Consider the following 20,675-nt stretch of genomic DNA (forward strand, 5'->3'; position numbering starts at 1 on the left):
GCTACTGCATTGGATGGGGACAGATTGGTGTCACCAAGGCTCTCTTGAAGCCTGGGGAGCCAGCTGTGGGGTGTGGGCACCATGGGGACCTGTGTAGCTGCCACACTTCAGGCTAGAGAGGAGTCAGGGCTCTCTGGTGTAGACCCAGGAGGTGTCCCCAGCGACGTCCCTTGGCTCAGCAAGGTCCCAGCAGCGCTGCACGCCAGCAGCATCCAGCCAGGACATGTGCTTACCTCACCCTGGTACCATCAGCATCCTCCCTTCTCCTCACAGATGTGCAAGAAGCGAGAGAAGCGCCTGCCAGACCCTACACTGGAGAAGTATGTGCTGACAGTGGTGCTGGACACCATCAACGCATTCTTCAGCTCCCCCTTCTCAGAGAACAGCACCTCGCTGCAGGTGATGAGGCTGTAGATGGCCAAGCTGTGGCCAAAGGAAGGGAGGGTCTCATTGAGCCCCTTGAAACAAGGTCTGGACACACCTTGTACTGATCCATACCTGCTTTCTCTCTCCTGCAGACCCACCAGACCATTGTGGTGCAGCTTCTCCAGTCCACCATGAGGCTGCTGGAGTGTCCTTGGCTGCAGCAACAGCACAAGAGCTCGGTGGAAGCCTGCATCCGCACGCTGGCCATGGTCGGTAAGGAGAGATGCTCTGCTCCCCACCAACCAGGAGAATGCAGCCACCCTTGGTTGCCTCTTCTCCAGCAGTGAGCAAGGTCCATCATCCCTACTGTGGCCTTGGCAGGGTGTCCCAGTGAGATTCTGCTGGCCAGGAACGGGGAGGTTTGGCTCCAGGATGTGCTTTTATTGAGCTACATCTCCAGTCATGACCAGGGTGGTGTGGGGATAACCAAAACCTGAGCTTGGCTGGGAGATCCCTGGTGTGTCCCTGCTGGTGAAGGGCCTGGAAGCAAAACCAGCATTTGTGGTGGTTTTCCTTCTCCAGAACTTTGCCCTCAACCTGCCTGTGGCTGCCTGACTCAGGACAAGGGTTGTCAGCACTGAGTCACCCTGTGGAAAGGATTCCTTGGTGGTTAGACACTGGGTGGGGATTTCCTTTTGTAATTTGAGGCAGGGTGCTTACAACATCTCCATACTGGGCTTTCCCGACCAAAAACTGGAGGTGGTGCCTCTTTCCATCCTAGGTTGGGCTGGTGGAGGGGCTGTGGGCAATGTTGAACTGCAATGGGCAGGGATGGATGGAAATACTCCACCCCCCACTAAGCTGGAGGACTTTACTCTTGTATTTCACCCAAATCTTTAGTGCAAATGAAGGGCTGGTGAAGGGCTGCCCAGTGGGATAGGACCCAGCTGATGGTGTGGGGTGGGTCATGGCTGTCCTCAACCCTGGTTCCATCTCCTTCAGCCAAGAGCCGCTCCATTGCGCTGCCCATGGACCTGGATGCCCACGTCAGCTCCCTGCTCAACAGCAGCTCCACCAACACTGTGCAGAGGAACACGTCCAGCTACAAGACGGCCACGAGGACCTTCCCCCGCGTCTCCACCACCCCCAACCAGTGGGACTACAAGAACATCATAGAGAAGCTGCAGGTATGGAGCAGGGAGGCAACAGGGGCATGGATCAGTGCATGAGAGCAAGAAGGTGCTGCCTTGCAGAGGTCCCTCTCCTGTGCTTGTGTATCCTACTCATGCATTGACCCTAAAGGTGTGTGCTGTGACTTGTAGGACATCATCAATGCCCTGGAGGATCGCTTGAAACCGCTGGTGGAGGCTGAGCTGTCTGTCCTGGTGGATGTCCTCCACCGGCCAGAGCTGCTTTTCATGGAGGGGACAGAGGCGTTCCAGCGATGCGAGAGCGGAGGTTTCCTGTCCAAGTGAGGATGCTTTGCAATTGCCCAGGGATTGCTGGGAGTGCTGGGAAGGGCTGGTGACCTTCATCCTTTGTGGGTTGTGCATCCCAGTGTGTGCCCACAGCCTGGAGGGATGGCGGGGATGGTTCTCTCAGGGACCCCTTGTCCCTTGTGGTTCTGTGACGGTGGTTTTGCTGTGCCAGGCTGGTGCAGCACACCAAGGACCTCATGGAGACAGAGGAGAAGCTCTGCATCAAGGTGCTGAGGACGCTGCAGCAGATGCTGGTGAAGAGGAACAGATATGGCGAGAGGGTGAGCAGCGTGGTCCCATGGCACGTCCCCAGCCCTGCTCCTCATCCCATGGGTGCTCAGCTTTGTTCTGCTCTAGTACTGGCCCTGGTGTTGAGGGACTCATGACGTTTATTTGTCTTGGCAGGGCAACCTGCTGCGGAAAATGCTCCTGAACAATTACCTGCAGAAGAAGTCCAGCTCCAAAGGAGAAATCGTGGATGCTGCTGGGGCAGGTGAGTGCTTCTCTCCTGCACTTTCCTTGCCTCTCTGCGCTGCTGACATCCCCCTCAAATGCCCAGCTCCTGAGCCATGGTGGGATCAAGGCTGTAGCTGGTCTCCATGCCCCCACCTCCATGGGAGTAAAGGATTTGGGGAGAGGAAGGGATAGGACTGAGATGCCCCCAGCAGTGGTTTAGCTGAGCTCACACTATTGCACAACAGCAGCATCACATCCATCCATGTCCTCTCATACAGGCCAAGACCAGGACTGGTCTGCTATCGCTGCTGTCCAGTGCCGGCTGGACCGAGAAGGAGCCACCAAATTGGTGGCTGACCTCATCATGAGCACCAAGAATGAGAAGATCTTCCAAGAGAGCATCCTGCTTGCCATCCGGCTGCTGGATGGAGGCAACACGGAGATCCAGGTGCTGAGCCCTGGGTGTATGGTGGGCACCAGCCCCCAGGGGATTGAGCAGCCACAGTTTGATGGGTGCAAGTGGAACCATCCCAGCACCTGGAAGACATGGGTGCAGAGCAGTCCTCCATCCTGGGTTGACCATTTGGTTGGATGTATTTGCTGGCTGCCCAGAGGAGGAACTGCAGGAATCTGTGTGGTTTTCAGTTGTCCAGCTCTGTGGCTGGCTGCTGTGGAAGGGGCAGGTTGTTGTAGGTTGTTTCTGGAGTCATGCTGATGCCCTCTGCCAGGTACTGCTCACCTGGCTCAGGGCTGCAGCTCTTGGGTGGTAACTCATGGGTTATGTTGAGTCCTTTATCACAGGGAAGACAAAAAATGGTACCTGTGAAAACCAGTAAGTTCTAGACCTGGAGCTGCTGTGAGTGCTGCTTGCTCTGTCCCTCACTCTGATTTTAGGGTAAGGGAGAGCACAGCAGCAGGGGACAATCCACCCCCTAAATCCAAGATGACTGTGATGTCCACGGCTGTTGCACAGAAATAAACCTGCTCACCAGGTTATCTCAGACAAGGTCTTGAGTGCCAGAGGCTACCAAATACTAGAACAGGTTGCCCAGAGAAGCTGTGGCTGCTCCTCCCTGGAAGTGTTCAAGGCCAGGTTGGATGAGGCTTTGAGCAACCTGGTCTAGTGGAAGGTGTCCCTGCTGCTGGCAGGGGGGTTGGAACTGGATGAGCTTTAAGGTCCCTTCCAACCCAAACCAGTCTGGGATCCTATGATAAACCAGAGGGGAAGACAGGGACAATTCAGACCCCATGATGGAGACTTGAACAAGTGCCTTCCCTCCTCCCAGAAATCCTTTTACAACCTCATGACAAGTGACAAGAAGTCTGAGAAGTTCTTCAAAGTTTTGCATGACCGGATGAAGAAGGCACAGCAGGAGACCAAGTCTACAGTGTCTGTGAACATGAGTGACATCGGGAACAAGCCTCGTGAGGACAAAGACGAGCCTGACCCTGGCACCAAAGGTAAGGGGCCATGTCCTCTTAGTAGAGCCAATGCCTGTCTCGTTGGACAGCCTGATGCTAACGAGGTTGGATTGCCATCTAGGACGAGGAGACACCTTCCTGATGCCTGGCACCCCCTCCCGATACCCGATGGCCATAGGGTTTCGGAAGGGCCATGACACTGGGGAGCAGGGTCAGAACAATGAAATGGGAGTGACGGTCCTGATCATGGAGCCCATCCTGCGATTCCTGCAGCTGCTCTGTGAGAACCACAACAGGGACCTGCAGGTTGGTTACGGGGGCTGCTGGGGGATCAGGGCAGAGGTCACAGCACTGGGGTGTGGGAAGGTTGGGCTCTGCCTCAATTTGGTTCAAAAAGGCATTGTACCAGCCACTGTGCCTCAGTTTCCCCATCTGCAAATGCACCATCCCTTATGGATAACTTTGGGTGTTGTGGAAGGAGCTGTTCATGGCACGGCTGTGTGCTGCTCTCGTAGGTCTGTACAGAATCCCAGAATTGCCTGGATTGGAAAAAACCTTTAAGCTTATCAAGTCCCATCATGTACCCAACACTGACAGGTCCCCAACTAACCCATGTCGCTCAGCACTATGTCTACACGACTCTTCAATCCCTCCAGGGATGGGGACTCCACCACTGCCCTGGGCAACCCCTTCCAATGCCTCAGAACCCTTTCAGCAAATAAATTCTTCCTCACATCCAATCTCAACTGCCCTGGGTGCAACTTGAGGCCATTTCCCCTCATCTAATTTTGTATGTTACAGAGGTGGTCCCAGCCCAATTCTCCATCAAACTGCAGCTGGAGGGGGTGTTGGGAGGGGGATCAGGACTGTCCCCCCCATCAGTGGTGCCGCTCAGCCCCATAACTCCATGCTTTGCTCAACAGAACTTCCTCCGCTGCCAGAACAACAAAACCAACTACAACCTGGTGTGTGAGACGCTGCAGTTCCTCGACATCATGTGTGGCAGCACCACGGGGGGACTGGGGCTGTTGGGTCTCTACATCAACGAGTACAATGTGGCCCTCATCACCCAGACTCTGGAGACCCTGACCGAGTACTGCCAAGGGCCCTGCCATGAGAACCAGGTCTGTGGGTATCACTGTTACATCTGGGTCGTTCCTGGTGTGTTTGGGACATTTTATTGCTTATCAGGGACACCCAAGGGACGATCTGGGGGGGGGACGACGTATGGGAAAGCAGCTGGGGACAGGAACAGCTCTGGGTTTCAGGGTGTGAATGGGAGGGGAATGTGGGCAGCAGAAGATGTCAGGGTGCACAGGGTTCTGAGCTACTGCTCAGCTAGATGCAAATGGGGGTTAAAGAATATAGTGATGCAAACGGTGCCCTGTCCCTGGGGAGAGGAGATGTGGGGCTCCTGGGGTGATCAGGCAGGGTCAGCACTTGTAGGCAGGGCATTCTTCTGGACCTGGGCTGTGTTGGAGGGTGAAGCTGGGAGGACTGGAAGCATCTGCAGAATAACACATTGTGTTGCTTCCCCAGAGCTGCATCGTGACCCACGAGTCCAACGGGATCGACATCATCACAGCCCTCATCCTCAATGACATCAGTCCCCTCTGCAAGTACCGGATGGACCTGGTCCTGCAGCTGAAGGTGGGCAGAGCTTTGGGCTGGGGTGGTGGGTACATGTGTGGGCATCATCACTGTGTGGGCTTGCTGGTATGGCCATGGGGCACGCTGTCGGGTGGAGATGGCCACTATAGCAGGGACTGTGCATGTGTCAGGTCATTGAGCATGGGAGCACCTGGGTTTCGTGGGACAGGGCTGGTGCATCTCCACTGTGAGAGGCTCAGGTGTCTCTAGCACGTGGGACTTGCAGTTGTCCAGGGCATGGGGGGTTTCTGCCCTGGGCAGAGGCAGGGCACAACTCCCCTCAGCAAGGGCTTCTCCTCACCAGGACAATGCCTCCAAGCTCCTCTTGGCCCTCATGGAGAGCAGACACGACAGTGAAAATGCCGAGCGGATCCTCATCAGCCTCCGCCCTCAAGAACTGGTAAGAGCTGACAGCAAAACACCCACAGCCTTGTCCCAGTGAGCCCCCAGCCTTCCCAGTTCATCCCATTGCTGGACCTCTTCTGCCTGTGGGTTCTGATGCAGTTTCTGATTTGCAATCCAATAAACATCTCAGCTGGTGCCGTAACACTGGTCACACACCACCTGCTGCACGAGCATCCTCTCCTGATGGCATTCCCAGAGCTGTTCATGGATAGGGAAGGAAAACAGGGCAAGGAGATGGGGAGAAGCTCACTGTCCCTCTGCTGCCTTCCAGGTTGACGTGATTAAGAAGGCCTATCTGCAGGAGGAGGAGTGTGAAAATGCTGAGGTTTCTCCCCGGGAAGTTGGACACAACATTTATATACTGGCACTGCAGGTATGGATGCTGCAATCTGCTGTGACAGCAGGGTCCCTGCCAGGCTGGGCTCCCCATTCCCTGCTGAGCTCCCACTCACCAATTTGCACATTTTTTCTCTATATTTCTTTATATTTCCTCCAGCCTGGCTGGCTTCCTTGGGGAGACATGGCTGGGATATGGGCTTTTGGCTCCTGTGAAAAGCTAGCCCCCAGCTTGCTGGCCATCCCACTCTCCTAGACACCCCATGTCCCACTGCCCTGGACACCCCATGTCCCACTCATCTGGACACCCAATGTCCCACTCATCTGGACAACCAATGTCCCACTCCCCTGGACATCCCATGTCCCACTCCCCTGGGCACCAGTAGCCACTCACCAGCCAGTGCTCACCCAGCTACTGCTGTCCCTCTTCCAGCTGTCCCGACACAACAAGTCCCTGCAGCAGCTTCTGAAGCCAGTGAAGCGAATCCAGGAGGAGGAGGAGGAGGGCATCTCATCCATGGTATGAGGAAGCCTCGGGGATGAAGGCAGAGCCCCAGCCGTGACTGGAAACTGTAAAAAATCTGCTTCTTCCACCCTCACTGAGCCAACTTGGGTCTTGTTGTTTCAGATTTGATGGGGTTTGATATTCCCCAGGGGGACTAAAGAAAGAAAAACTTATCAGTGCCCTTGTAGCCAAAACGATAAGTCCAAAGGCACATGCACCAAGCTCCAGAGAGCTGTATTGATGGGGCTCAGCGTAGGGTGACATCCACCTCGCTGCAGGGACAGGCTGGTGGCCCTGATGGGTCCTGCTGGTACCTGCTTTCTCCCCTTCCTTTCAGAAAAGGAAAGACTGAGTCCTTTGCTGTCATTTCTTGCTTAGGTACCTTAGATCCCAAATGAGATTCAGCAGTAATATGATTTCCCTGGGGTTTTATGGGCATTGATTTGTAATTTGTGGATTAGCAGCATTTGGATGTAATTATTGCAGGGAATTGAATGTCTGTCACCTCAGGGAGGGCTCGTACTCCTTTAGGAAGCTTTAATTCATTTGCTTTTCCCTGAAACCTTATCAGCTCTGGTAGATTTTGAGGAACGCTGTTGGCAGTGCAGAGTCAGACCTGATTCCCCCGGCTGAGGCCACTCTCATCCTCTCTTCCTCTCCCCACATCCCAGCTCAGCCTAAATAACAAGCAGCTGACGCAGATGCTGAAGTCAACAGCTCCAGTCCAGGAAGAAGAAGAGGACCCACTGGCTTATTATGAGAAACACACATCCCAGATTGAGGCAAGACCTGGTAGCTCTTGGGTTCCCAGTGTGAGTGTGGTCAGTGAATCCCCCCCGGGTGCTCCAGCTGCCTCGTGCCCAGTTATTTTGCACTGGGATCCTTCCCATCCCTGTGCCAGCAAGAAGCAGACAAGCTCTTGGCTCTGCAGAGAGCTGGTGGCATTAGCAGAGCCCATGGGGAGCTGGGGATGGAGCTGCCCACCCAGCCCCTTCCTTTTTCTCCTCACAGCAGCTGGGTGCAGCTGTTTCAGTAGCTCTGTCCCTGTTTGCCAGCACGGAGCTCCTTGTAGATGGGTCAGCCAGGGTTTGGGCTCTCTCAGCTTTCCCTCCAGAGCTGCCTTTGCTGGGTCCATTTGTAGCATTGTACACGAATGGCCGGTGATATTTGGATCCCAGTGGAACGGGAGGGAGGTAGGAAAGAGGAAACCAAAGCGGGGCAGGGGCAGGATCTGACGGCACCTTCCCCTTCGTCCTGCTTCCTGCAGATTGTGCGCCTGGACCGAAGCATGGAGCAGATAATCTTCCCGGTGCCTGGCATCTGTGAGTTCCTCACCAAGGAGACCAAGTACCGGCTCTTCACCACCACGGAGCAGGATGAGCAGGGCAGCAAAGTCAGTGATTTCTTCGACCAATCTTCCTTCCTCCACAATGAGATGGAATGGCAGAAGAAACTGCGCAGTAAGAGCAAAGCCAGACCTTCCCTGGCCACCACGGGCTCCTCAAACAGCCTCTGTTGTGAGACTGGGAGGCTTTGAACGGGCTGCAAACCCTGGCAGCAGCCTGGAAATCACATCTCCGAGCTCCTCATGCCCCTTGCACTGCAGAGCACAACACACTGAGCAGATTGCAGGGAGTGGAGGTTAATCAAGATCCCAGGGATGCAGTTCCTCTGTAGTCTGAAATGCATTTTGCAGCACATTCCCTGGGATTACACCTGCAGGTGTTTTCCTCTGGAAAGCCCTCTCTCCATTTGTTTTCAGTTGCCTTCTCCTAAGCCAGGAGCTAACAGCTACATATGGGAAATAAAACCTGTTTCTCTGCACCCTGCAGACCTGCTTAGGTGCTTTCAGGGCTGCAGCAGGACGGAAATCCTGGCTTAAAATAACAGGAGCTCAATAAAGAGTCACACTATAAATACTGTGATGAAGCGAAGGAATAGTGTAGCAGCTCTGAAAACACTTGCAGATCCAGTCAAAACTATCTTAGGAATTCAGAAGGAAATAAGTTTCCAGTATGGATGGGAAATTGCTGGCTGGGTCTCCTCTGGGACCGAGCACCAGGGCTGAAAACACAAAGGCACTGTTGTTTTGAAGGACGTGGAGGTGGGAGATGGGGAGGAGGGTGAGGAGGAGAACCGAGCTGATCTGATTCCGAGGTGCCAGAGGAGGTCAAAGGGCCAAGAAATGTGAGCAGTAACATTTTGAACTTGCCCTCCCATTTCAGCAGATAAGGAGGGAGCTTTTATTAATATTTTGAAGGAAGTGGGAGGCCAGGGTCCCTCTGGGCCCTCTAGCTGTACTCAGCCAAGCCCTTCAGATATCTGGGAGGACAAAACCTTCCCCATTTGGCACAAAGTTGGCTGAGATTGGTGTGTTTGCCTCCTCTCCCTCCAGGCATGCCGCTGATGTACTGGTTCTCCCGCAGAATGACGCTCTGGGGAAGCATTTCCTTCAACCTGGCTGTCTTCATCAACATAATCATTGCTTTCTTCTACCCCTATGTTGAAGCCACCTCCATGGGTAAGTGTCCCAGTGTCTGCTGCTCCTCGAGGTGGAAGAAAAAAGGGACCTTCCTATGCAGGAAAACTGGTCCCTGTACCTGTATTGACCCCACCCTCAGTCTCCTTTTGACTCCTAAAGCCCCAAGTCCTTTCTGCTGCTCAAGGGAAGGGATTGAGTCAAGATTTCAGTTGCCAGCCCTCCCACTGTTTTCTTCTTGGGGAAAAGTCTCTTCCTCCTGGGCTGTGCTTTCCCCGTTTGTAAAATGAGGGGAGCAATGACAGCACATGTACCCGCTGTCAGGCAAAGCCTTGTTGTTCACAGTGGTTTTGGGATCTCAGATAAAAGATGTTTAAAAAGGAAGGAAGGAAGTTGTGGCTGCTCCTCCCTGGAAGTGTTGAAGGCCAGGCTGGATGAGGCTTTGAGCAACCTGGTCTAGTGGAAGGTGTCCCTGCTGCTGGCAGGGGGGTTGGAACTGGATGAGCTTCAGGGTCCCTTCCAACCCAAACCAGTCTGGGATTCTATGATATCAGTAGGAACTCTCTTAGTCAATACTAGTCTTTGCAGACAAGTTTAATTTCTCTCTTTTTTTCCCTTCTGATAATCAGCACATCAGTTTTTCTGGACAGTCTGGACAGTAGCACAGTGTCCAATTGGCAGCATGTATTTAATCTCGTGCTGTTTCATTGTTGTGGGTCTTCTCTTCCCAGGAGTGCTGGATTCCCCACTGATCTCACTGCTCTTCTGGATTCTGATCTGCTTCTCCATCATGGCCCTGTTCACTAAGCGCTATGGTGTCAGACCTCTCCTCGTGGCACTGATCTTACGATCGATTTATTATTTGGGGATTGGACTCACTCTGAACATACTGGGAGCTCTCAACGTAAGTTCTCCACATGCTGGAAAAATAGAGTTAGCAGCCCATGACACAGGAGGCTGTTCTGCATTCCTAAAGTGCAGCAAACCCCACTCCCTCTCATTTCTGGTTGTTCCCCAGCTGACCAACAAGATTGTGTTTGTGGTGAGCTTCGTGGGCAATCGTGGGACCTTCATCCGAGGCTACAAGGCCATGATCATGGATGTGGAATTTCTTTACCACGTTGGCTACATCCTGACGAGCGTCCTGGGACTCTTTGTGCACGAACTTTTCTACAGCATCCTGGTAAGATAAATGCAGATATTTGGGGCATGAAGGCAGCCTGTCTGCCCTGTTAGAAGCTAGAAGGTTCCTGTGACACCTTCCAGGGGCTGATTGATATGAGCAGTGAGAACAATTCACTGTGCTCTAATCTTTGCGTAGGCTGATCTTTCTGCCTTCCGACAGTATCTATTACTGTCTCTCTCCTCGTCTTTTTCTATCTCCCTCTTTCTAATCTCTACTGTCTGGGTCAGCTGGGAGACAACGTGAGCTGGTGAGGGCAGAGGCAGGGTGCATGTGTCCTATTCTTGGCTCTCCTACTGTGCATAAGTCACTTCATTCTTCTCTGCTTCCCTACAGTAACCTGGGAAACTTGAATGCTTTATGTGAAAGTTAGTCAAGGTCTGCTGAGTGAGCCAAGATCTCAGGATAAAAGGGGCTATAGATAGACCAGGCATTATCAAGAAAAGCAGCCCATGGCATTTCTTTGCTTCTGGCTCCTTTCAGCTGTTTGACTTGATCTACCGTGAGGAGACCTTGTTTAATGTCATCAAAAGCGTGACGCGGAACGGGCGCTCCATCCTGCTGACAGCCCTCCTGGCTCTCATCCTCGTCTACCTCTTCTCCATCGTGGGCTTCCTGTTCCTGAAGGATGACTTCATCCTGGAGGTGGACCGACTGCCAGACAGCAAAGCCAAAGGTTGTTCAGCCCTTGCCCTCGTTGGTTGGGGTGTTTGGGTTAGAGAGGGGCCAGGTAGAGCATGGGTTCCCTTCTGCAGCTGGACCATTGCATGAGACCCTGCTCCCTCCCCGCTGCAAAACCCACGCACATCTGTGTGTGTGTGTGTGTGTGTATGTGCCTTGTGGGGTTTAAACCCTTGGCACAAACTCCTGGTAGCTCTGGTTTTGGGGTTAGCTGAGAAGACAGCTGCCTGTGCCAACTGAGGGACCTTGTGCTGCAGAGAGCAGGGGTTTGGGGCTAGGGGGTGCAGAGAAGGGGGTGTACAGCTACAAATGAAGTTTTAGCACTGTGGAGGTCTTACTGAAACTTGAGCAAAAGATTTGAAGCCTAGAAAAGGCCAGGAGAATACGTAAAAACCTTTTTTTTTTTCAAGAAGATGTGGTTGAAAAGCATCTGTGACAGCAGCAAAGAGCTTTACTAAGGCAAGCTGATGCTCTGACAAGGCTGCGGTCTCTTTTACTTGCAGATAATCCCTTGGGGATGCAAAGGAACATGGAGACCTTCATGGAATCATGCAGCAGTGACAAAATTAGCTGTTCTGCTGTGCCCACTGCCTTGGAAGGTAAGTGAGCTCATTAGAAACGTTGATTCTGTTAGTGGCAGAGTAGGTTGGCTGCCTGGTTTGTCAGCGAGCTCAGAAAAATCCTGGCTTTTCAAAGGTGGAAACAAACAACCCACTTTCTGGCACGTGTTAGGCAAAAAGGCCTGCAAATTTTGCACTGACCTTGGCATTAAAACTGTTGAAGTAGATTCAGTTGAGTCATAAAGAAAGTGAGAGCTTCAGGAATGCTCAGCCAAACACCTCCTCAGCGAGAAGCAAGCTGGAGGAGCTGCTGGGAATTTGCTGGTTGGGAGATCCACAAGGAACATCTGCTCCCAGGAGATTTGTCATCCCCACAGCTCTAGATTCAGTGTAATAGTCTGGTACTTCAGCCCTGTCGATGATTTGGCTTTTTTTCATTTTATTTCCCTGCTCTGGTACTCTAGAAACAGATGCTGACCAGTGGGAACGTGCCTGCGACACGTTGCTCATGTGCATCGTCACTGTCCTGAACCACGGTCTGAGGAACGGAGGGGGCGTGGGTGACATTCTGCGGAAGCCATCCAAGGATGTGAGTTTGGGCAGCACACAGGACCCCTTTTTTCTGCTGCATATACTGCTGTGCAGCTGCCTGTCCTCCCTGGAAACCGTGACCCTTTCAGTTCTGTCCCCTTACACTGTTCTCCAGCACTTTCCTCCTCTCTTCCCCTGTCACGTCCCTGTCATTCCTCCTCACCTGGTGCCCTCAGCCCATGGCCTGTGTAACCAGGCAGCAGGGTTGGAGTGGTTAGAGGAGAGACGTGCAAGACACGCACTGATCCCTTTCATCCATTACAGGAGTCCTTGTTTCCTGCTCGGGTTGTCTACGACCTCCTCTTCTTCTTTATTGTCATTATTATCGTCCTTAACCTCATCTTTGGGGTCATTATTGACACCTTTGCTGATCTGAGGAGCGAGAAGCAGAAGAAGGAAGAGATACTGAAGACGACCTGTTTCATCTGTGGTGAGTGCTGGGACCTCAGTCTACAGGAATTATCTCAAAGCTCTTCCTCTCTTCTAAGGTTGAGGGAAGGAATTTCAGCTGATTTCTGGTTTTCATTTGGTTCACAGCAAAATTTAAATCTGTTCACTGATGGGTCACTGCAGCGTGAGGGGCCTTAACCAAGGACACAAACTGAGAGAGGAAATGATCTGTATTGTTTCCTCGCCTTCTGTTAATGAGGTGTTAAACTAAAACACCACACTGTGGAGTTCGTGTTGCTGTGCATCACTCCTGAGACCATCACTTAGCCAGTGGAAAAAAATTACTAAGGAAATAAAATACAGAGGATGTTCTAGAGTGCTTTCAGTCATGGGAAGGCATCCAAAAAAAAAGGGAAAAACCCAATAAGTAAGAGTTGTTTTTTTCTTAAAAGATCCACTGGGTGTATTTTATGCTTTTTAGATCCCTAGGCAGGAATAGCTAGTAAGGACTTTAAATAGAAGCCTCCTGAATACACAACTGGATTATTTTTCCCTGTTTTGGATGCTTGTTGTGTGCTAAATGCCAACTAATTATTAAAAGCACTTCTTAAAAGTCACACGTGGGAGAGGATATAATTATCTGTACTTCCTTTCACATTTGTTTGCTTGCTCACTTCTTACCTTCTCCTCTCTTCCCCATCTCCTCCCTTCTCGACTGCCTTTCCCAGGACTCGAAAGGGACAAGTTTGACAACAAGACAGTGTCCTTTGAGGAACATATTAAATATGAACACAACATGTGGAACTACTTGTACTTCATAGTGCTGGTGCGAGTGAAGAACAAGACAGACTACACAGGGCCAGAGAGTTACGTGGCGCAGATGATCAAGGTACGTGTGTGTGTCCTCTCAAGGCAGCTCTTTATTTCAACCTGCCTACCCTCGGGAAATATTTGAGAGCGAGGAGCTTGCCAAAGAAAAAAAGTTTTGAGGAGCTTTTGGAAAATATTTAGAAACATTTTTGTGCTGTAGTTCTTTCTGAGCTGGTTATTTCCACTTTGCAATCTCAGCCAACACCACATTGTCTGTTTGATGTTTTACACTGTGTATTTAAGGATTGAACCAAGGGCAGAAGCGAGCAGGAGAGTGTGTGACTTCAAGGTGATTTCAAGGCAAGAAGGGAGGGAAAGGAAATTTAGAAAAGAAAAACTTGTGAACTTCAGCTCAGAAGGTTGTAAGAAAAAAAAATAGAAATGGACCATTAGTGGAAAATTTGCAAAGATACAGACAAGCCTGTGAGAATTTCTTTAATCTCTAAGCACAGGCAGGCTTCCTGTTAAATCCTACCAGGTCTCTTCCCTCCTCCTGACCCCCTCCTCCAACTCCTATTCTCCATGATCACCTTTCCAGAACAAGAACCTTGACTGGTTCCCCCGGATGCGAGCCATGTCACTGGTCAGCAATGAAGGGGAAGGGGAACAGAATGAGATCCGAAATCTTCAAGACAAACTCAACACCACCATGAAGCTGGTCTCCCATCTCACCTCCCAGCTGAATGAGCTGAAGGAACAGGTACTAAACACTTTTAATAAAAATAGGAACACTTGAGGAACACCTGACTGTAGAAACCTGCTGTCCTTACCAAAATAGACATTGATTGCAGGGAACAGGAGGCAGAACCAGTCCAAGCCAGTACAACTTCAATACAAAGCCAAGGGCTCCTGCAGCTCTTGTTGGGGAGGTCAGGGACACATGGGACAAGTGCTTTTTGATATTTCCTCATCAGCCAGAGTCAACTCACCGGGTTTTCTGGCAGATGCTTAAAGCCCTGGTCAGTCACAGACTAGAGGAGCACGTTAGTGAATAGAGGTGGCCTGGTTTCCTACCTCACTTGTGTCCTTGTTTGAACTCTAGATGACAGAGCAACGGAAGCGCAGACAAAGGATGGGGTTTGTGGATGTCCAGAACACCATGAATCATTAAGATGGAGAAGAAGCATCAGCTTTACCCACCGAGGGACTACACATTCGTTATCAGCTAACGAGGCTGCTTATTCCTGGATTCCATTCATGGATGTCACTGTCAGAAAAAAGATGGAGCACGCAGAAGGGCTTCAGAGTCAACATTTCCCTTAGAGAGCTTGTAAGAAATTCAGGAACCAGGGACTGGCCAGGATTCCTCACGATACCTGGACCCACACGTTACTCTAACGCCCTTGTAGGAAGATAAATCATACAGGACTTTTATTCCTCATTGCAATAACTCTTTATTTTGCAAATGTGGAGGGTTGTATCTTTATCTCCATGCGCTACACCCTGATGGCCTCCACCTCAGGTGTGGTGTAACTAGCTGTAGGGCTGCAATATTTAACTTATTCCAAGAGTGGCACTAGTACATGTGGATCTTTGCAAACCAGCCATCGTATTTGCTGTACCTGCTCCATGCTGATCCTTCTCCATTTAAAGAATTCTGTTCATCGCTGGGGTGCAGTAAAGAGGAGCTAAAGTCAAAGGAGAGGGATTTGTTAATTTAACTCACCAGATGAGGATGAGTATCCAAGCTTGTACTAGTACAAACTAGTCTTTTGCCTTCTGTGGACCAAGGCTATCTGGGCAGTAGTAGTAGGAGACTGCAGGTTTACAGGAGTTCACTGTGAAGGGGTGTCCTGTGTTTTAGTTTCATCTCTGGCGTAATGTTTTACTTTTTTGTTTTGTTTTGTTTTGGTTTTTTTGTTACTGTTACTTAAGAACTAAAGTGTAAATTGCCTTAACTAAATTAAATACAAAATCATGTTACAATAAAAACTTAAACCTGGTCAAGAAAGCGCCCTTCCTGTGCACTCTGATATGTAATGGAGCTGTTATAAATAGAAAGAGAGAACAATCCAAAGACCTGAAGCCAAACCAGGGCTGTATTACCCAAGGTGCTCCACAACCCAATGCTTTCAGCTCCAGATGTTAAACTTTAAAATGCAGTACAATGCTCCAGTCAGAAGATGAATGCTACCATGAAGAACTACCTTGAACACCAGCCTTGTTTTCTGAAGCTTTGGATTAAAGCCTGCTGCAAAGTTTCAAAGTCTTCCTACTTGCCAGGAAAACGCTGTTCAGATACATAAAAAGGAGCAGCTGTTGGTGCTGCCTGGAGCCAAGCAGAGTCCTGGCATCGCTGTGTTCTAGACACTCATCCTTCCCAAGCCAGGCAGTGCTGTAGCCACCCCAACTACAGTCCTGTGCCTCTGCCTCCCAAGAATAGACACTGATGCAAGCACTAAAGCTTTAAAAAGGAATAAAAATAGGCCACAGCAGTGAACTAAGCACATCTGAAATTTGATTATGGCCCTATATACCAATATCTTTATCCCACAGATATGCAGTAACCCAGACGGAACCTTCTCTTCACACTGAAGGAAATCTGCATATAGCTAGCTGGACCAGCAGCACACCACTGCAGCATCTGATTGAAATCTCAATTAAACCCTTTAACACTGTCCCACCATCACCACAGTAAACTCACCCTCATTCCTCTCCTGTTGTCTTCTCAAAAGGAAAAATAAATGTGATTATTAAAAGTTATCCCTCCCTCAATTTCACTGTTACCAGTGCTGACACACAGAAACACAAGCAGAGCTGCCTTTTCACATCATCACTACTGTTACCTTCCCAAGCACATTTAAAGCTAACACAGTTGTACCTACTGACTCTGTGCATCTCCTGGCTGTTCCATTTCTTGTAACACAGGCTCTGGTCTAACACCACAAAGCTCTTTCTTCTACACTACACTGCTCCAATATGGTTTCAGCACAGATGTGTTAAGCTATGGCCTAGATTTTTCAGGAAAAAAATAAAAGGAGGAGGCACTAAAAGTGAAAGGTGTAGGTCAGAACAAAAATGCTGTTGCTAAGAGGAATAAATGGTTTTATTCATCATGGCAACATAGAGTTCTTTAGGAATATATACAGCAGAGAATCTGGGAGTTAGCCTATCACTTTGAGTCCTCTTCAGGTTTCTTGGCATAAAACTTTTCTCGCAGTTTTTTCCATGTCCCTTTTTTCATGTCTTCCATCTGTTTCAGAATGTCTGCAAAAGGAGAGAGAGAGAGAGAGAGATGGGGAAAGAGGAAGAAAAGCAAAGGAATGAAAGCCCCCTAACAGCTTTGCCTTACATACATTTTCCTTTTTTGACTTTTCATCTTAATGAATTTCTATTTCAGGGCCTGAGGCAAGTTTGTTTTCCCTTCCAATCAATTGAGCAGGGAGTCCCTTATCACTAACAACTAATATTCACTTTCCACGCACTGCAATCAAAGTTAGGAATTGGAGCAGAACAAAACTGCACTAGCTTCCTACATTGCACTTAATAAATGATCTGGCTGAGAGCATTTCTGCATCGTGGTACACTGTTTTCTCTGAAAGTCTAATACAAAGAGGAGAAATACTGAAGGGAATTTGAACATGGTGAAACAGAAGCTGAGAATTTTTTGGAATGATGCAGCAAACGTGCATTTCTTTCACATAGCTCCTGCTAGCTGATCTCAAAGAGCCCCTGCAAACCCTCTGCTGTTCCTGCCCAGTGCAAAATACAATTGACTTTTCGCTCTGATAGATTACTGAAGATGTCCTCAATTATTCCTGAACTTACTCCTCATTAAACATCCTAATATACTTGCAGCACAGGCCCATTCTGTCCTTTAGTCACAGGTGTTTAGTAGAAGTGATGCAGTGAACACCACAAAGACTAGAATGTACTGATGCTCAAATCAAGGACAGTATTAGTACCTGTTGCTAGGATCATCTTGCAATCTTCTACCGTCACTCCAGTGAAGTTGGTGTCTTTCAGGCGTGGATACTTCACAAGCAAGAAAGTAGGTTTGAGAAGGAGAGAGAAAGAAAAAGATGTTACTTGTAGTGCATTAAAACAGGTAAAAATGTCACCATACAGCAGAGTCTGAGTTCATTTTCAGCCAAGCTCAAAGAATTCTCTTCATTCATACCAAGAATTATCATCTGCATTGTTCACACATGTCACAGAGGCCAAGATATCTGCAGCTTTCCCGGAGTGACCAAAGGCACCAGGTAGTGCTGCATCCACCTGACCGCTCATCTGGCTGTTACACATTCCCAGAAATCCTGCTGGGACCAGGCAGCCAACTGCAGGAGATGGTGACTCACTTCCTAAAAGAGGGATGATGGCTAATGGTAAAGCTCACCTTGTTTTTGTAGTAGTTGGTGTGGATTCTGACTAAGCTCTCATACATTCGGTCGCAGGTCTCAGGGTCAGCAATCTGGAAAGGCATAAAAATATCACACAAGTCTTATTTTAAACCTTCATAGCAAAAACCATCTCGTTTTGAGGCTTGTGAGAAGGACAGTCAAGGAACAGCTTAGGTGACTTCTCAGTGCAATGCTGGGATGCTACTGTGCTGCTCCAGAATGCAGATCATTTTCTTTCCCCTCCATTTCCCACCAGCTTGGCCTACAAGAATAGAGAGGCATGAGATTTCCAGAACAGACCTTAAACTCTGCTCAAAAAGATTTGACAGATCAACAGTGAGTACAGTTAATAAGAACAATGCTGGACAGGTTTTTTTTTTTCTCATGTTTATTGGCCACTGCTGTGAAATCTGCAAGATTTCCTGCTCAAAAGCCAGTTTTGCTGCCTGTTTTATTCTAAAGCATCAAATAGGATAACTTACTAGGAGGGAAGTTAGAAAAGTTGGGGTGCATTAGAAGGGGTGTGGTTAGTAGGTCGAGAGAGGTTCTCCTCCCCCTCTACTCTGCCCTGGTGAGGCCACGTCTGGAATATTGTGTCCAGTTCTGGGCCCCACAGTTCAGGAAGGACAGGGAACTGCTGGAGAGAGTCCAGCACAGAGCCACCAAGATGATGAAGGGAGTGGAGCATCTCCCTGCTGAGGAAAGGCTGAGGGAGCTGGGGCTCTTTAGCTTGGAGAAGAGGAGACTGAGGGGTGACCTCATTAATGTTTATAAATATGTTAAGGGTGAATGTCAGGAGGATGGAGCCAGGCTCTTCTCAGTGATGCCCAGTGGTAGGACAAGGGGCAATGGGTGTGAGCTGGAACACAGGAGGTTCTGCTTCAACTTGAGGAGAAACTTCTTTACAGTGAGGGTGACAGAGCCCTGGGACAGGCTGCCCAGGGAGGGTGTGGAGTCTCCTTCTCTGGAGACATTCAAGACCCGCCTGGACGCCTTCCTGTGTGATCTCATTGAGGTTCCTGCTCTGGCAGGGGGGTTGGACTGGATGATCTTTTGAGGTCCCTTCCAATCCCTGACATTCTGTGAAAATCCCAGTGCAAGCAAAAAAAATAGTTCAGAACTGATTAGGGAAAAGCAGCATGAAAGACACTGAACAGCTTGTGAAGGGTAAATGGATTTCTATTTCAGTCTAGGAAGTTGGAAAGATTTTGCTAGTACCTGAACCTCTGCTAGGTGCCTCGCACAAGCGCAGCTGCCTTGCAGAGCCATCTATTTAGCAGCGTGGATGGCACATCACGACACATCATCATCTTGGGTTTTTTTTCTATTTTACAGCAGAGGCCAACTCAAGCAGAACTCTGCATTGCTGCTTAATGACATCAAACAGAAATGATTCAGACAGATCCATAAGAATAATATCGACAGAAACATGTCAGGATAAAATGACACGGCTCATCTGTCCTTGGGATGCTGGCACAGGCTCAGCACAAGGCAGGTAAATGACTCCTCTGCCCAAACGAGGATAACTAAAGAAAGGCTCTTTTGATTCAGCAGGTAATTGCTGCTGCAGGAGAGAGGATATAGGGACAGACAGACTGCCAAGAATAAGCATCATCACACTGCAGGTGATCTTCAGCTTCAAAGTATCTTGCAGTCCCGTTTCAAATGACCCTGATAATGTTTTAGCAATGATAGCAGAAATAGCTATTAAATGGGTGGCAGAACAGTATCCTCCCCCTGTAAAAAAATCAGCAAATCTTATTCCATGTGAATAAAACAGACATTAGACTGATAAAGTATCCTTGATGGTTCTAGTTCTTTTCTCAGACGTTCCTCCTGCTGTCTGCCAGTACATTTCCCTTTGCTGTATTAAGCCTTTATACATACAAATTGACATCAGTGCTGCAGGCATCAATTTAGATTTTCAAGATGAGTGGCAGCTTTGGGATCTTGCAGCCAATTGGTGCAGCACATTCAGATGTCCTGAGAGTATGAAAAAGCAATAAGCACTTTCTGAAATGTCTGCTGCAGACTGCTCTGGTCACCAATATAGAATTAGGTGCCTATAATGACCCCTTGAAGTAGAAAACACATCTCTGGAACAATGTTTTAATGCTAAGAAAAGGCACATTTACATTCCACAGCAACACCTCCAAGCCTCTGAAGGTCTGCAGCCCGAGTCAAGCATTAGCTTCTCTCATTTATTTCAGCACCAAAGCCTAAACTCCAACACAATTATAACCATAGCCAGAATCCAATTTTATAACCACTGCATCCTAACACTGCCAGGCAATGTTGCATTTCACCACGTACTCTACACTGCATCACACTCTCATTATGGTAAGCAAAACACACTAATTAACTCAATTAGTTAATTGCATTGCCCTGACAAATTCACAACACTTGGTATCCCACTTCTATAACCATGGGAATGGGGTTCTCCAAACACATGGTGTAAGTGATGGAAGGATGTGACACATACCACAGCTTGTCCTGTGTGAGGAACAAGGGACGTGGCTGCTGGGACGTGTGTTTTAAAGGTCTGTCCTGGTCTCTGAGGAGACCTAAGGGATGCTCTGCAGGGCTCTGAGGCTTGTTTCATCTGCTTGAGGGTAGGAAGGCTCTACAGAGGGATGTGGACAGGCCAGATCAATGGGCTGAGGGAAACTGTATGAGGTTCAACAAGGCCAAGTGCTGGGTCATGCACCTGGGTCACAACAACCCCATGCAGCGCTACAGGCTTGGGGAAGAGTGACTGGAAAGCTGGTGGTGGAAAAGTATCTGGGTTTGTTGGTCAACAATGAGCCAGCAATGTGTCCATGTGTCCAAAAAGGCAAATAGTATCCTGGCTTCTATCAGGAATAGTGTGGCCAGCAGGACCAGGGCAGTGATCATCCCCCTGGACTGGGCACTGGTGAGGTCACACCTCAACTGCTGGGTTCAGTGTTGGGTCCCTCACTCCA

At 49.4% G+C, this 20,675-nt stretch overlaps 2 protein-coding genes across 2 annotated transcripts in view; one reads left to right on the forward strand and one right to left on the reverse strand.

Annotated features, from left to right (window-relative positions):
* ITPR3 (inositol 1,4,5-trisphosphate receptor type 3) overlaps positions 1-15,282 on the forward strand; it is a 45,932-nt gene extending 30,650 nt beyond the window's left edge. The window contains exons 32-57 of the mRNA XM_010177885.2: positions 212-399; positions 519-639; positions 1,369-1,553; positions 1,689-1,837; positions 2,017-2,125; positions 2,250-2,337; positions 2,579-2,748; positions 3,587-3,761; positions 3,844-4,028; positions 4,646-4,846; positions 5,262-5,372; positions 5,677-5,772; positions 6,049-6,150; positions 6,547-6,633; positions 7,290-7,400; positions 7,886-8,078; positions 9,014-9,139; positions 9,829-10,001; positions 10,116-10,280; positions 10,764-10,956; positions 11,465-11,560; positions 11,986-12,110; positions 12,377-12,542; positions 13,231-13,391; positions 13,911-14,072; positions 14,415-15,282. Of these exons, the coding sequence (XP_010176187.1) occupies positions 212-399; positions 519-639; positions 1,369-1,553; positions 1,689-1,837; positions 2,017-2,125; positions 2,250-2,337; positions 2,579-2,748; positions 3,587-3,761; positions 3,844-4,028; positions 4,646-4,846; positions 5,262-5,372; positions 5,677-5,772; positions 6,049-6,150; positions 6,547-6,633; positions 7,290-7,400; positions 7,886-8,078; positions 9,014-9,139; positions 9,829-10,001; positions 10,116-10,280; positions 10,764-10,956; positions 11,465-11,560; positions 11,986-12,110; positions 12,377-12,542; positions 13,231-13,391; positions 13,911-14,072; positions 14,415-14,483 (3,707 nt within the window). The 3' untranslated portion in view covers positions 14,484-15,282. The remainder of the gene's footprint in view (positions 1-211; positions 400-518; positions 640-1,368; positions 1,554-1,688; positions 1,838-2,016; positions 2,126-2,249; positions 2,338-2,578; positions 2,749-3,586; positions 3,762-3,843; positions 4,029-4,645; positions 4,847-5,261; positions 5,373-5,676; positions 5,773-6,048; positions 6,151-6,546; positions 6,634-7,289; positions 7,401-7,885; positions 8,079-9,013; positions 9,140-9,828; positions 10,002-10,115; positions 10,281-10,763; positions 10,957-11,464; positions 11,561-11,985; positions 12,111-12,376; positions 12,543-13,230; positions 13,392-13,910; positions 14,073-14,414) is intronic.
* Positions 15,283-16,398: 1,116 nt separating this feature from the next.
* Positions 16,399-18,672, reverse strand: UQCC2 (ubiquinol-cytochrome c reductase complex assembly factor 2; the record flags this gene model as incomplete). The annotated part of the gene is made up of 4 exons (XM_010177884.1): positions 16,399-16,579; positions 17,278-17,347; positions 17,709-17,787; positions 18,662-18,672. Coding segments are annotated over 4 exons (255 nt in total), but the record flags the coding sequence as incomplete, so codon positions are not given.
* Between the last annotated feature and the right edge of the window lie 2,003 nt (positions 18,673-20,675).

This window comes from Antrostomus carolinensis, unplaced genomic scaffold (assembly GCF_000700745.2).
Source record: "Antrostomus carolinensis isolate BGI_N321 unplaced genomic scaffold, ASM70074v2 scaffold19291, whole genome shotgun sequence".
NCBI classification, from domain to species: domain Eukaryota; kingdom Metazoa; phylum Chordata; class Aves; order Caprimulgiformes; family Caprimulgidae; genus Antrostomus; species Antrostomus carolinensis.